General features: G+C 41.2%; 1 protein-coding gene across 1 annotated transcript in view; it reads right to left on the bottom strand.

Moving 5' to 3' along the window:
- Positions 1-15977, bottom strand: part of HELB (DNA helicase B) — a 362767-nt gene that overhangs the window by 42780 nt on the left and 304010 nt on the right. Inside the window, exon 11 of the mRNA XM_078676353.1 lies at positions 15342-15476. Within this exon, the coding sequence (XP_078532479.1) occupies positions 15342-15476 (135 nt within the window). The remainder of the gene's footprint in view (positions 1-15341; positions 15477-15977) is intronic.

The raw sequence follows: 15977 nt of genomic DNA, 5'->3' as shown, positions 1-15977 counted from the left end.
ATCCAGTAGTGATTTTATATCAGATACCATGGAACGCAGGATGGTTCACAGTAATTGATTAGTGTCATTAATTTTTCTCTATCCCATTACATCCAAATAGTCAATACCGCTTTTCATTTAAATTTGAAAATCAAATTTATGTGTGCAATCGTGTTCCTCAAGGGTACACTAAAAGTCCTTCAATTTTTAATCAGATTCTAAAAAAGTGCCTTGAATCATTGATAATACCCAGGAATTCAGTTTTGGTCCAGTATATAGACGATTTGTTAGTGGCCTCAAAAACACGAGAAGATTGTGTCTTGAACTCTATTACCTTGTTAATCCATCTGGCATATGGAGCGCACAAAGTGTCACCAGAGAAATTGCAGTTTTGCCAAAACAATGTAAAATATTTGGGACATCAACTAGAAAGAGGAGCAAGAAGGGTGACACCTGAAAGAATCAAAATAATAAAACAGATGCAGTTACCTCAGACCCAGAACGAAATTAGAATGCTTCTTGGTGTTGTAGGATATTGTAGGCAGTGGATTGCAGGGGTTTCCATACTGGCCAAGCCTCTGATACAGTTAACAAAGAAACGAGTAAAAGTTCCTGTAGAGTGGGATGATGAAAGCATAGCATTTTGTAAAATTAAGACAATGCCTATGTGAAGCTCCTGCTGTAGGAATGCCAGATTATACATAAGAATGTGCATTATTTTGTTGTGAACGAGATAATTGTGCCTTGTCAGTATTGACCCAAAGACATGGTTTGATGAGACGTCCAGTGGCATATTTTTTTGCCACTCTGGACCCAGTAGCTGCTGCATTACCTGGTTGTTTGAAAGCAGTAGCTGCTACCTGTACAAGTCTTGGACAGAGTGAACCGATTGTGATGGGACATCCTGTTAAAGTATATGTTCCACATTCAGTTGTAATTCTTTTGACAAGATCTCGAACCCAGTATCTCACACCAAGTCGAATGACAAAATATGAGAGTATTATTTTGGGAGCAGAAAATGTTATCGTAATCCGGTGCACAGTTTTAAATCCAGCTACTCTATCACCTGATGTGAACGGAGAAGAAGTTAGGGATGATGTTGATCATGATTGCTTAGATGTAACAGAACACTGTACAAAACCTCGCCCAGACATTCAAGAAGAACCATTGATCAATTGTGAAAATGAATTATTTGTAGATGGCTCATGCCTGAGGCATGAAGGAGGATTGAGTGCTGATTATGCCATTTGTACATTGGCTGGAATAGTCGAAGCATCATATTTACCTGGAGTCAGGTCTGCACAAGTAGCTGAATTGATTGCTTTAATTAAAGCATGCAAAATTGGGAAAAATTGGAGAGTAACCAATTACACTGATAGTCAGTATGGTTACGGATTTGTGCATGACTTTGGCCAATTTTGGATGCAGAGGGATTTCATGACTTCTTTAGGAACCCCTATCAAAAATGGACAATACGTGAAAGAGCTTTTAGAAGCCATACAGTTGACAAAAGAAGTAGCTGTGGTCAAATGTTCTGCACATCAGTCAGGAAATGACTATGTGACTGTGGGAAATCGTTTTGCTGACCAAGTTGCTCAATATTGTGCTAAAACAAAGATGGCAGTAAACAAGAAAATTGAAACTACAGGAATCCGATGCCAAATGATGCTTATTTCAGCATTAGAAACATGGGATGAAGTGAGAAATTTACAAGATGAAGTAGAAGTAAATGGAAAGGAACAGTGGATCAAAATAGGATGTCAAAGAAGAGAAGGTGATGGTGTCTGGATTTATCCAGATGGCAGACCAGTCATGCCAGATTGCTTACTTTCACAATTAGCAAGAATGTATCATGGAGACACACACATAGGTAGGGATGCTATGATCAGACTTTTCAGACAAGATTGGTACAATTCGAAGATTAAAACTGTTGCAGAGAGCCTTTGCAAGAGATGTTTAATTTGTAAACAAAATAACCCAGGTAGAAAGACAGTGGTCAGTTGGGGAAGGATTGGAAAGGCAGAAGGACAATTTGTGAGTTTGCAAGGTGATTTCATTCAGTTACCACCATGTAGGGGGACTAAAATACATACTAGTCTATTCTCACGATGGGTGGAAGCAAACCCAACAAGGAGAAATGACAGTATAACAGTTGCCAAATTATTGTTGAGGGAGATCATTCCGCGTTTTGGTTTTCCAGTAACGGTGGAATCGGACAGAGGGTCTCACTTTAATAATGAAATAATTCGATTGATCTGTGAAGCATTCAAGATTGAACAAAAGTTGCACGGTGCCAGAGGCTTCTGGGATAGTGGAACAATTGAATGGCACGATAAAATCAAGATTGGCGAAGGTGTGTGCATCCACTTCACTGTATTGGCCTAATGCATTGCCTCTTGTTCTGATGGGACTCAGAAACATTCCTGACAGAAATACCGGGTTGAGTCGCCATGAAGTACTCATGGGAAGAATAATGAGATTAGCTTTCATGTCTGGACACAGATTGTTAAGCATAACTGATGATCTGGTATTGAACTATTGTAAAAGATTGTCTGGCCTAGTGCGTTCTGTCACTCACCAGGTTGGAGAAGATGCAGAGGCCAGGTAGCCGGATCAAGCACTTGATCTAAATCCAGGTGACTGGGTGGTAGTGAAGAATCACACCCGAGAAACGTGTCTCGCACCCAGGTGGAGTACCCCAAAACAGGTCATATTGGTTACAACCACCGCAGTGAAATGTGCAGGTTTGCCTAACTGGATACATGCCAGCCATACAAATAAAGTACCAGCTCCTTATGAAGAAAATCAACAACAAGAAATTGAAGTTGAAGGTGCAGAAGGTTGTACAGCTGAAGAGCCTAGAATAACAAACTCTGAAGTAGCTGATCAAGAACAACCAAGCACTAGTCAGGAGGATTGGGTACCAGCAGTCAATTTACCTGATGTAGAAGTAAGAACAAGGAGCAGAACAAAAGCAGAAAAGCTAGAAGTTGTTGAGGATCAGATAGAGCTAAGAGATCAAGTTCAGGAAATAGAGAACGGAATTGTTGACTCTGAACAAGAACAGATAAGAACAGAAAAATACACACAGACTGATTTGAGAGAATTCTGAAGAAGAAAAACGTGAACCAAGCCAAATAAGACAGGCAGAATAACAGATTAGCAGGAAATCAGTACAGGATCAGTTAGACAACGCAGAACATGTTCAGGTGAAGAGTAGTACTTCAAAAAGTCCCGAATTCAGTCAACTAGAGAGGGATTCAGAAGACAAAGAAAATCAAGTCGTGCCACAACCAAATACAAAAAAAAGAATACTTGAAAGTGACGAGGCAAGTGAAAATACCGTGCAACCCAAAAGAGTCAGAAAAGGTGATAATTGGCCCAGATATGTCAAAAGATTGAAGTATCACCATAAGACTATTGATGAAGAACCTGAACAAGTGAATGAAGTCACTAGTCAATCAGGACAGAATAGTGAGAAACAAAGGCGAAGAAGCCAGAGACTAAGAATATTGATTGATAAATTCAAGGGGGCTGAATGGACTTATATTATTCTTGAAGATCTTGAAAATTTAGATTTAAAAGAAGAAAGTGATGAAGAAATAATTGCAGATCAAATTAACGGCGGAGAGGTGAGACCTCCTTGAAAACAAACCAATAAAATTGTGAATTTCTGAAAAATAGAAGAGCAATCCTAAATTATGGCTAAAAATAAAGTCACTGAAAGACCAAAACGAAATTGTTTAAAAAAATGTTGTAGAATATGTATATGTAGCATTCTATTAGTGATTGTAGTATGGTTAGGATTAACCATAGCAATACCATATTTAATGAGTATAGAAAAGACAAATGTTACAGTTATAGATGGAAAGCAAGCTAACATAAAGGGAAATAGAGTAGAATTAGAAGCATCAGATGAGTTAGAAATACATCACATAGTAACAGATAATAACACAGATCTAAATGTCTTTACAAAATTATTATTTGAATATGTAGACACTATGGAGCTTAGTGATTGTTATGTATGCATGAAATTAGCAGCTTCAGTAGCAGAAGGAGTCCCGTATCACCATTTACAGTTAACATATGGCATATCATGTAGTATAGTAACAAGTCTGTTCTATATAACAGGAAAATGGCAGTATTCTTATTCAAACTTAGATTTGATATTTTCAGAAGTTCCTGTTAGAAAGAATATAGAACCAGTACTCACTAGTCTAGTTACACAGTTTATGGGTGAAGTTTTCTTGCAGTATTATTATTATTCAAACTTAGATTTGATATTTTTAGAAGTTCCTGTTAGAAAGAATATGAAACCAGTACTCACTAGTCTAGCTGCACAGTTTATGGGTGAAGTTTTCCTAGCACAAAATGCAATAGATGTAGCAGAAGCTCATAAGCATAATTTAACATGTTTACTAAAAGAAGAAGAAAATATATTTTTGAATTTAGTAGAAGACAGAAGACAAGATTTCCAGAAGAAAGCCAAAGAAAAGAAACCCAAAATTCCATCATGGGCGGAGAAAGGACATTTTTAAACATCTGGCAAGGCTCAGACTGCAATTACACTAGATTTTGAAAAGAAGGGGAAGGTTTGTCTCCACAGCTTGAAAACTGACTATAACAATGTATTTATTGGTTCCAGTGAATGTGAGCATAATTTCTTGATCATCGGGGGGATGGGGACTAAAAGAAGGAACAGATTCAGTATTTCCTAAAATGTATTATATATGTGGGAACAAAGCTTATTTTAAGCTACCTGAAAGATGGTATGGGAGTTGCTATTTTGGAATAGTATTTCCTAAAGTTTACCATGTAAAAAGAATCACTGAAAGCAATGAAAACAATAATGAACTAATACGTAGTAAAAGAGCTAGTTTTGCAGAAATTGAAGGAGGTATATTCAGTGCATTGATACCTGCAGTGGGAGTGATTCTGAATACACATAGAATTTGAAAATTATCCACAGTAGTTGATCGCTTATCGACTGACACTGCTGGAGGGTTTCTAATGATAAATACTGAAATGGTTGCTATCAGAACTATGGTTTTGCAAAATCGACTTGCCCTTGATATATTATTAGCAAAAGAGGGTGGAGTCTGTAAAATGTTGAAAGCACATTCCTGACAAAAGTATAGAAATTGGAAATATATTAAGAATATTACTAATTTGGAAGAAGAATTATAACCACTGGAAGTTGATGATGTATGGAACTTTAATAGGGTCTTGGTTTACTAGTTTTGGTAAAGAAGTAATAGCTCAAATAATACTACCTATTATTGGAATAACATTGATATGTTTTATACTAATGATTTGGTGCAAATGCATTAAAAGGAGAAGAAAATAAGAGACAAATAAGCAGGGAAAGAGAAGAAAATATAAAGAAATTGAAGAATTAAAAGGTGAATTATATAAGAAAATGAAGAACATAGAAGGTAAAAAAGAAATAGAAATGGACAAATTAGAGAAGGGAATGGAAGTATGCTAAACAGACCCTCCAGAATTTCGCAATTTCGCAATTCACAAAAAAATCGCGAAATCGTCCGACTAGCGCGATGGCCGCGATAATTACAATTATCACAGCGATATTTGCTTAAAAGTGACTGCAAAACAAACAAAGCCCGTTAACTGGCTGTGCGCGCACACGTCACTACGTGCCCCGCGTCCAGCCATCCAATACCTGCTTCCTTCTGACCAATTTCTCCTGTTTGTTGAGGCTAATAGACTTTTTCACAACCCCGCTTTGGCAAAGCTCACCGTTTCTATGTTGTCACGTCCTCTCTGCTCTAGAGTTCCAGCGTGTGTATCCCTGATCCTCTGCAGGCGGGCCTGTATGTCCATATTAGTGTGCTCAGGCCAGGCTTTATTACTGAAATACCGGAAACATCCGGAAACACCTCTGCATGGCTGGCTTTGACACCCATGCAGAAGGCACGAGCGCCCGGACCAGCTGGGGCCACGTGTCTCTTCTGCCATTGAACAGGCCTTCTCCAGCCTCCCACGTGCTCTGTGGAAGCGCAGGGTCATTAATCACCGGATATAGGCCCGGTGCTTGGCGGAGCTTCCAATCCCCATTTGTAGGCGGGGGTCTGTAGAATGACGTATCGGGGGAGAATGTAAAAGTTCAGCGTCCGCAGTGAGGTCAAATCCTTCATCTCACCTACTTTTGGGGGGAGCGCTTTCTTACCGGTGGTCCCAGAGGAATGCAAGACACCTCCTTCTATGAATGAATGAAGGAAGTTTTTGTAGGATTAAGTTTCCAGCCCTGGCTCCGGGCACTAAATCAGAAATCACATGGTAGCACTAACACATGTACTGGGCCGTTTTATCTGTTGTAGTAAGAGTTGGTTTGCCGCAGTGTTTCTCCTCTGCTGTTAAAATAAGTTATGTTATTAACAAGTAAAACAAACTTCCTAGCTCATCATGTCACTGAGTTTACTTTCATGGATTGTGAAACCACAGTCGGCTCAGAGGTAGGCGAGAGAAGCAAAAAGTCTTCATTCTCTTTGTCCTGGATCAAAATACAATATATTTAAAATATTTCAAGCATATACTTGTTTCCCCTTCAACCTAGGACGAGACACCTGCCACTGACTATAGTTTTCAGTTATAACACATAAATATAATACCTTCAGTTATGTTTTTCCAGATTTACCAGTGCTGTGTCAGTTATTCAGATTTCTGTCCAGAGGACCCGGATAGGTAAACATCACGCTTTGCCAAATCCTCAGTCTGTGTTCCACTGACACCACACTCATTGAGCCAATCACAGCATCCCACTTCAGGAGGCAATTCTTTTTTGGGTGCTGTTGGGGTTATCAACCGTACAAACCCATTGCATGTAAAGTGCCTGAATCTTTTTAACAAAGGACATTTTCATTTTGATACTAGCAACCACACGTCATATATGCTAACAACGCAGCCATGCTTCGTTGTAACTAACTTCGCCAGACTGTTCAACAGACTTCAAGCTTAGTGATATATAATAAAATAGGGCAGACAATTATTATGCCTGCTACAAAGTACGTGAATCAGGTTGCAAAGGCACTAGGCTAGTGTCCTTCCATTTCTGGTACATTGCTGCAGTTTCAAGATATTTTTAGAGTTTTGAATTGCTCAAATTGGGGTCATTTCTGATATTTATCTGTTTCCCTAACTTCATTGCTTGATTTAGTTCAGGAGAAAGTGTCACTCATAGTCATTGAAAGTCACTCATATTTACAAGGAATTTATGAAAATGGCACACATAAGCAATCTGAACCCCTGGCAGTTATGTACCCTGCAGCAGCGCTTATGAACTGCTGGGGATATTTTAAGGCCCCTTTTAGATGATTGGGCTTCAGAAAAGAGGATAGTTTTTTAAATGCATTGCCTTGTCTTTGTTCACTCACAAAGTGGCATTTAAATTGCCACACTTAATTTGCTGCATTGCTTTTTAGTAAGGCGCTCTTGCAGCAAAGCAAGACCTCCTCTATGGGTCATATTTGTATTCACAATATATTTTCAATGTTAAAAAGGGTGATAGAAATTACTGTTTTTTAAAATTGACGGGTCTAGGAGGCAGTGGTGCCCCGGCACGGTTGCATACATGGGTGCTAGAACATCCCAGGGAGAAATGGGGCCCCCTCTCACGAGGTGCAGATTAGAGCTGTGCTTCCGTAGAGCCACAGACACTTTAACCATGCCAGTTTCACAGTGGAATACCCTGTTAAATCAGTTTACATTGATTTAAGGCTGAAAAGGAATGTTTATGAAACAAATAAGGTGCCGCAATAATGCCGCTAAATTTCCCCTTTTGTGCCGCTAAATTTCAATTTTTGTGCCGCTATTTTTGCAAATCTATGCCGCTATATCCTGGGGGGTCTGGCTAAAGTTGGCATTTGATTTGGGTATGGGTAGTTGTTGATGGCAAAAATGCCATCAGAGGGGATTGATGGAGCAAGGATTTGCATATAAGCAACTTGCTGGATGAATCCTCTCATATAATCAAAATAAAGTACTAATAAGAAAACAAGTTACTTACCTGTAACTTTGGTTCCCCAGTATTGGTAACTTTCATAGATTCCCATGCTTTTGTATCATTCCCCGTCGTCGGAATGTGAGTCTCGGTAACAAAAATAACATAGCGGTAGGTACAAAAGAGAAAGAAAAAGGCCTAGGCCTCATTCCCTTTTGTAGCATATCCGCCTCTTTTTGTAAAGAGACCAAACTAAGCATCAGCCAATCAGAAGAGCCTCACCCCATAGAACCCTCCTGAAGGAACCTCAGAGCCTCAGATTTTCGTAGCCGTTGTGTAACAGTAACCACATCTGCTGAAGGCTGAGCTTTCCTTGGGGAGGAGGGTGGGCGCATGGGAATCTATGAAAGTTACCAATACTGGGGAACCAAAGTTACAGGTAAGTAACTTGTTTTCTTGCCCATGTATTGGAACTTTCATAGAATCCCATGCTTTTGTATCAGAGTAGCTAGCAGTAAGCAATAAAGCACATTTTGTGGCATAAATATATATAAATATCTCAGCATGCATACTTTCATAAGAGAATAAGTAAATATACATTGCATTAGCCATCATTACTCACATTAGATACAAAATGCGCAGAAAAGGAAGGAGGGATAGTAAGGAAAGCTCACCAATCAGTGAAAGAGGTTCCTCAGGACTGCGTGGCCCACAGCTGTGTCCTCCTTCGTCAAGGATTCCAAGCAGTAATGCTTCTTAAAGGTGTGCACGCTGCTCCAAGTCCCAGCCCTGCAAATGTCTCTGATGTGCACTCCCGCGAACAGAGATGTCGACTAAGCCATGGATCTTGTGGAATGTGCTCTAATCCTGCTGGTCAGCGGCTTACCCGCTGTCGAATGGCAATAGAGAATAGCACTGGAAATCCATCTCACAATACAAAATGTTTCGAAAGTGGGAGGCCCTTGCGAGGACCACCAAAAGCAATGAATAATTGTGAAGATTTACGAAATTCCTTGGAGCGATCCAAATAAAATTTCAAGCACCGTTATACGTCCAGAGAATGCAGTGACCTCTCCGCTGGTGTGGAAGGGTGAGGAAAGAAAGATTTGAGAATAACTGGTTCATTCAGGTGAAAGTCCGGAGGCACCTTAGGTATGAACCTCGGATTAGTCCTTAAGATTACTGTATTCCTCTTGAACTGGAGAAACGGTTCCTGTATAGAGAGAGCCTGCAACTCCCCAATGCGTCTCGCCGATGTGAGGGCAAGAAGGAGAGCCAATTTCCATGAAAGAAATTTCATGTCCGTCCGATGTATTGGTTTAAAGGGGTCCTTCATGAGCTGTGTGAGAACCAAATTCAGCTGCCAAGTAGGAGGCGGAGGCCTCACTGGGGGATAGACTCTGAACAATCCTTTGAGAAACTGTTTAATTATTCTTGAAGACCAGAGAGAAGGTCCAGATGCAGAACGTCTGTATCGAGAAATCGCTGCCAAGTGAACTTGTATGGATGAATGAGCTAGTCCTGTCTTAGCCAAAGACAAAAGATAAGGAAGAAGCTGATGAGGCTGAGAAAAGAAAGGGTCAACACCTTCCTTCCTGCACCAAATGCAAAATCTCTTCCATTTTAAACGATAAGTCCTATTCGTGGAAGGAGCTCTAGACTGGGAGAGAACCTCTCTTATTTCATTTGAGATGGGATGGTTCATGAATTCTCGCTGCTCAGGAGCCATGCAGTCAGGTGTAGAGAATCTGGATCCGGATGCCAAATCTGTCCTTGGGACATCGTGAGAAGATCCTGAATCATCCGCAAAGGAAGAGGAGGGACGAGCGACAGAAGATGGAGTTCTGTGAACCAGAACTGTGTCGGCCAAGCAGGGGCAATCAAGATCATCTTGCACGGTTCCACCTTGATCTTCCTGAGAAGCCTCTGGATCATTGGAATGGGAAGAAAGGCGTATACAAATGCTCTTGACCAAGCTATCCAAAACGCATTCCCTAATGACCCTCGATGGTGACGCCTGCTTGCATAAGACCGGCATTTCTTGTTGGTCGGGGTGGCAAATAGATCGACGCTGTCGACGACGAGACCGTCGACACTCCTGCCATCGTCGTCCTTTATGTAGTCGTCGTCGAAGCACTCGTCGACGACACCGTAGTCGTCACCACCGTCGACGAAATCTTCGTCGTCGCGGTTGTCGTCGATGTCCCCGTCGATATCCTCGTCGACATCGCTGTCACCACTGTCGACGACTCCGTCGACGCCGACGATCCCGTCGAAGCCGACCGTACCGCCGACGAGCCCACCAACGGCACCACCTTAATCTTGGGCTTCAACACCTTCGTCGCCGGAGCCTTCTGCCGCGTCGTCAACGACTTGGAACTCCTGTCGGACTTCTCAGTAGACTGAGAAGATGGCTTTTTGAAGGCTGGAGCAGTCTTCATCCCAGTGGACGGTGTAGATGGTCCCTCCCTCTCCTTTACACCGTGGTGAGGAGATTCGACTGGACCCTGGCTCTCAGACTCGCGGGGGTCTTTTTTGAGGCCTTAACTGGACGCTCCACAAACGGTGAAGGGGACGCCCTACCCCTTTTGACTGACCTTTTTAAGATGAAGCTGAAGAGGACTCCTCACTGTCGCTGGAGACTGTGTCTTTCCTGGACTTCAGTTTCTGGAGCCAGGTGAGGAGCCGACCCTCACGGTCCCGGAGGGTCTTGGTAGAAAAGGTGCGGCGGATCTTGCAGTACGCATCCTTATGATCTGGGTACAGGCAATATATACAATCTTTATGCCTGTCCTCAACAAATAACCTTTTCTTGCCACAGGTGGAACATGGCTTGAAAAGGGCCTTCTTCTTCTCCTTATCAGACATCCTGGAAGGGACAGCCAACAATTCTGAAGAAAAAACTGAAGAAAATCCTCAAAAGAGTAGAGATTGAGCAGAGCTCAAAGGAGACTCCCTAAGCACAACGTGCAGTAGAAAATCTGAGGCTCTAAAGGTTCCTTCAGGAGGGTTCGATGGGGTGAGGCTCTTCTGATTGGCTGATGCTTAGTTTGGTCTCTTTTACAAAAAGAGGCGGATATGCTACAAAAGGGAATGAGGCCTAGGCCTTTTTCTTTCTCTTTTGTACCTACTGCTATGTTATTTTTGTTACAGAGACTCTCATTCCGACGACGGGGAATGATACAAAAGCATTGGAATCTATGAAAGTTCCAATACTGGGGCAAATGTTTGTTATACTTATTTATACGAAATTTGTACACAATGTAGAAGCAGGGGAAGCTTGCCTATGTGTCTAATAACAAATAACTGGACTGAGACTAAAATGGCCGCTGAAAACCGCGGGAATGAAAGTACGCATGTGCCAACTGCATGATGTCATAACGCTTGGAGGGAAAGCTTTGCTTCTGCGCACTAACGTCCAAAGTGGCCGCTTCAGAACTTACATGCTAAGCATCTGCTGTGCTTGAAACTAAATTGTGTTTATACTAAGTGCTAATGCATAAAGAATTATTTTGATTAAATGGGATTAGAGTAGACATAAGTGGTATACAGTGAAACTATTTTATTTGAATCTAACATCTTGTCTTTTTGACTTTTCTGTTAGTTTGTAATTGGGCCTAAAATGAGCGACGAGGCTTAAACCCACGTGGGTAATGTGCGAAGTCGCAGTAGACAGCAACCCTGGAGTTGTGATCTCAAGTCTTGGAACCTGATCAAGGACGATCTTTTCTCATAGGCAGAAAGATGACAGAAAATCCCAAGGACTCCATGAACAAATGTATAAATGTTATACAATGTCTAAAAATTAATATGAAAACGGGTGGGAATAAAGCTTGGGTGAAACAAATTAAATGGGCGGGAACATAAGACAATGCTCTTAAGAAAAGTAATAAACTTAGTATGGTGTGACGATCATTCCCTTGGCTTGTCCAATCAGAATACACAGCTTACACCAGTTTGAAACATTTGGAGGTGGAACATGCCACCAGAAGGTATAATTGGGATAGTTAGCTAAATGAAGTAGCCTGATCGCTGTCAAAACGCTGAGAGATAGAGATGCTGTTCGATTGCTGATCGATTAACTTGAAAGCTGACTTAGAATTTTACAAATAAAATTTAGGAACGAGAGTGCGGAAGAGGACTGAGGAGGTGAGGGAACTAGGAACGAGATGCAGAAGATAATCGAGGAGGGAAACTAGTATCAGAGAGGGGTTTGACGCTGGCGTTAAATCCAGAAGAGGTGACCTGTCCTATCCTAATCCTATCCTGAACCTGTTATTTCGTGGTGTCCAAACTCTTGGCCAGAGAGGTCTGATCTCACACCATCCTAGGTAAATATAATGTGTATTGTGTCAATGTGCCTTTTCTCTCTGTCCTCTCTTTCTGAGGTACTCATCATTAAAATGTAAGTGTAATTTAGGTAACTGAATCTTACCTTTTTCAGAATGATGGAGTTAACACTGTAATTTGTACTCGATTCACTAAAATATTTCAGATAAAACTTTAAACTTAAAACTGAGTCTGTGGTTATTCAATGAAGTAAAATAGATAAATGTTTTAATGTCGTTAATTACCAACTCTAACTCAACTAAAATAGATCCATCAGTAAGGAAGGGCTTAGTAATTACATAGGTTAAATTCTTTAGGCAAATGGACATATAGAAAAGCTCTAAATTGAGTCCCAGCAGGGTTTTCATCAACTGGATACTGTAAGTGAGAGTGGTTTATGGGCCCGAATGTGTGTATTTTAGTGATACTTGTTCACAGGTTGGTGTCCCGCTTGATCAGTACCAACCCCAAAGGAAGGGCGGGGTCAACTTAATCTGCTGCATTATGGGGGCACTTTCTAGGTTTTGGTGCAGCACATTTGTTTGAATTTTGTCACAAAGACATCATTGCTTTTGATGAACACATTTTAGACTGGAAACCAAAGGCTCATGAAGTCATCCCATTCATTTTTGAAAAAGACATTCATGCCTCATTTAAGGTACAACAGGTAGAACTATATTTATTAAGAGTGACGCACCCTTAAAACAGCTGCCGCAGCTGATGTCCATACAATATTTATGGACAATAAAATTCATGACCTAATGGTATAATAAACCTTCCAAAAATCTTTTAGAGACTATGAAAAACTCAACACAGAGCTGATTATTTCAATTAACTATACAAGTCCTATTTTTTTTATTTTTTTTTTACAGATGCAAGCGGATTTTTCAAGACTATTTTATTGTATTGGGCACTACTTCCATCCCTGCATAATACCCCAAGCACTTGTTAACGTTTGCAGAGAAAAAAAAGCAAATCCTTGATCAAAGTTTTTTCATGCACTGCTTTCTATTCTTTCTTTTCACTGTCCACCATGTCCAAGTACTCTTGCATAGTTATTTGTCTTTGTTCCTAGAGAAGGAGTTCCATTTCGTGTTTTCTTAGGATATGCAATCAATCCTGTTACCAAATCATAGCTTGACACACAATCTGTGCAGTTTTGAAACAGGCCCTTACAAAGGACAAGATAGGTGCTGATGATACTTTGTTCTACTAATTGCCTAAGTAAGCTCTGAGATGTTTGCTGGACTCTGTGAGGTATTTTAAGAGTGAGTTCCAGGTGTTTTTAGTCCACAGTTGCGAGAACGGTTATTATATTATCAACAATTTCTAATTGGAGGAGCTCTTTGTTCAGAATCCTCACCTGACCCAACACTGTACGTTTGTTCTCAGGGAGGAGGGGATTTGGACTTGCTTGTCAATTAATCCTTCAACCTCTATAACCCAAACAAGCATTTGCAAAGCCAACAGGTCTTGCCTATGTGACAGCTATTGGCATTGCCAATGTATTTTAGCCATGTTGTACAGCAGCCTGGCTGCTGCTCAGCATTGCTAAATGTTTGTGGCAAGGCCTAGAGTAGAGTGGCGTGACACAGAGTGAGGGGCACAGAGAGAAGCATCATAAAGAAGAATGGCTAGAGCAGAATGGCATAAAGTGGCCTACAGTGGAGTGGCGTACAGGGGAGCGGAGCAGAGTTGCATTTAGTAGAGTGGAATGGTGCAGAATGGAGTAGAGTGGTTTAGAGTAGAGCGGAGTGCCAGAGTAGAATAGCACTGGAATAGTGTGGCGCAAAGTAGAGTAGCATAGAGTAGAGTGGTGTAGAGCACCGTGGCGAAAGTGGAGTAGAGTGACGAACAGTGAAGTAGAGTGGCAAAGAGTGGGGTGGATTGGGGCAGAGTTGAATGGAATGGCATAGAGTGACTTTGTGTGGAGTGGAGTAGAGTGGCATGGAGTGGCGAGGCGAAGAGTAGCATGGAGTAGAGTGGCATAGAATAGAGTGAAGTAGAGTGGCAAAGAGTAGAGCTACATGGAGTGGCATAGAGTAAGGTGGAGTGGCATAAAGTAGAATGGAGTGGTGCAGAGTGGCACTGTGTGGAGTGGAGTGGTATAGAGTGGAATGGTGCCGAGTGGTGTGGCACAGTGGCATAGAGTGGCATATAGTAAAATAGAGTGGCGTAAAGTGGAACAAAGTGGCATACAGTAAAGTGGCATAGAGTGGCACTGTGTGCAGTGGCATAGAGTACAGTGGCGTAGAGTGGAGTGCCTTAGAGTGGAATTGTGTAAAGTGGAGTGGAATGGCATAGAGTGGAGTGGCATAGAGTGGAGTGGCTCAGAGTGGAGTGGCTCAGGGTGGAGTGGCTCAGAGTGGAGTGGCTTAACGTAGCGGAATCTGAAGCAGAGTGCCGTGAAGTAGAGTAAAGTTGCACAGATTAGAGTGGCGTAAAGTAGTAGAGTTGTGGGTTTAAGAAACTAAAGCATCAATAGAGACTGCTGATAGGATGAAAGCAACATAAATAAGAAACCCTATAATGTGTTAAAAGTACGAAAGCCCATTGCACGTTCAGTAATACTACCGAAACACTTATAAAATAAAATAATAGTGTGCTGCAAAAAGACGAGGAAGGGTCCATGCTCCAGAGAGGTGCTACCACACGAAAAGAAGAGAAGCCAACGGCGCTATGCAATCCAAAGATTGCAAATAAGAGTGACAACAAAAAAATAATTTTGGGTCAGCAGCGGATTGGAAGCCCACTGAATTGTAAACAATATGTCTCACAGCACAGCACATGAGCTGTGTAGGCGAGATCTAAAAAGGAAAAATCAGTATATTGTACTTAAACTTAAAGGACATGAACCTAGGAAAAACAAATATGATTGTGCATGATAAAATGCATGTGTGGCCACAAAAATGAACAGCTCATTTCCACAAATGTGTATCAACAACCAGCATCTCAAGCAAAATCCAAAATGATAAAACGGAAAAAGACAGCCTTCACGCATGTCAATTTCTTCCACCGAAGAACCCATATACATTAAATATTAAACCAAGATTACAAATTATGCTAAATCACTTACCTGAAAAGTGTGAATTGTTCGGGCCCAGGCATGTTTAATTTTACAGATTCGATACAGCTTCAAGTAATCCAATGTGTACTCGCGCTCATCCATGTCACTAATGGTCAAAGAACGGACTTTATCCTTTTCCACGTCCTGTATTCACAAAGAAGAGATTTGCGTGCTTAACTTGAGGTATCAAATTGGAGGGCAGGAAGGAAATAATAAATGCAATCTCAGTCAAAACCTGGCTCCAAACTCAAATATCATACTAAGTCAGAAAGGAAGCATGACATAATTGGTATGCTGCAACCTCAATGAGTCTAAAGCTCGTCTGTCTTCCCAATGCCATTACAAATATATGACCGTCAATTGTCCTGTGGCATCATTTATCAAGGTTTTGTGTGTGGGCTGTAAGGATGAGCTAAAGCCTTGAAACGACAATCTATTTATTGTGTTGTGGTTCTTTCAATAAGTACTTTAAAAAAAGTCCTACAGGATGTCCCAAATATGGTTTTCAGGTCCCACACGGGAAGTGAAGTGGTCATAAAACCTTGCGGTGGTTGATATAAGAGTTGCCAAAGAGCCTAGACTACAAGGCCCACCGCCAACTAACAAGAAGTGCAATCGATTAGCATCCGAACATTACAAGAACTG

The sequence above is a fragment of the Lissotriton helveticus genome, chromosome 1_1 (assembly GCF_964261635.1).
Source record: "Lissotriton helveticus chromosome 1_1, aLisHel1.1, whole genome shotgun sequence".
In the NCBI taxonomy this organism is placed as follows: domain Eukaryota; kingdom Metazoa; phylum Chordata; class Amphibia; order Caudata; family Salamandridae; genus Lissotriton; species Lissotriton helveticus.
The sequence above is the reverse complement of the archived record's forward strand: the minus strand, read 5'-3'. Positions and strand labels throughout refer to the sequence as shown.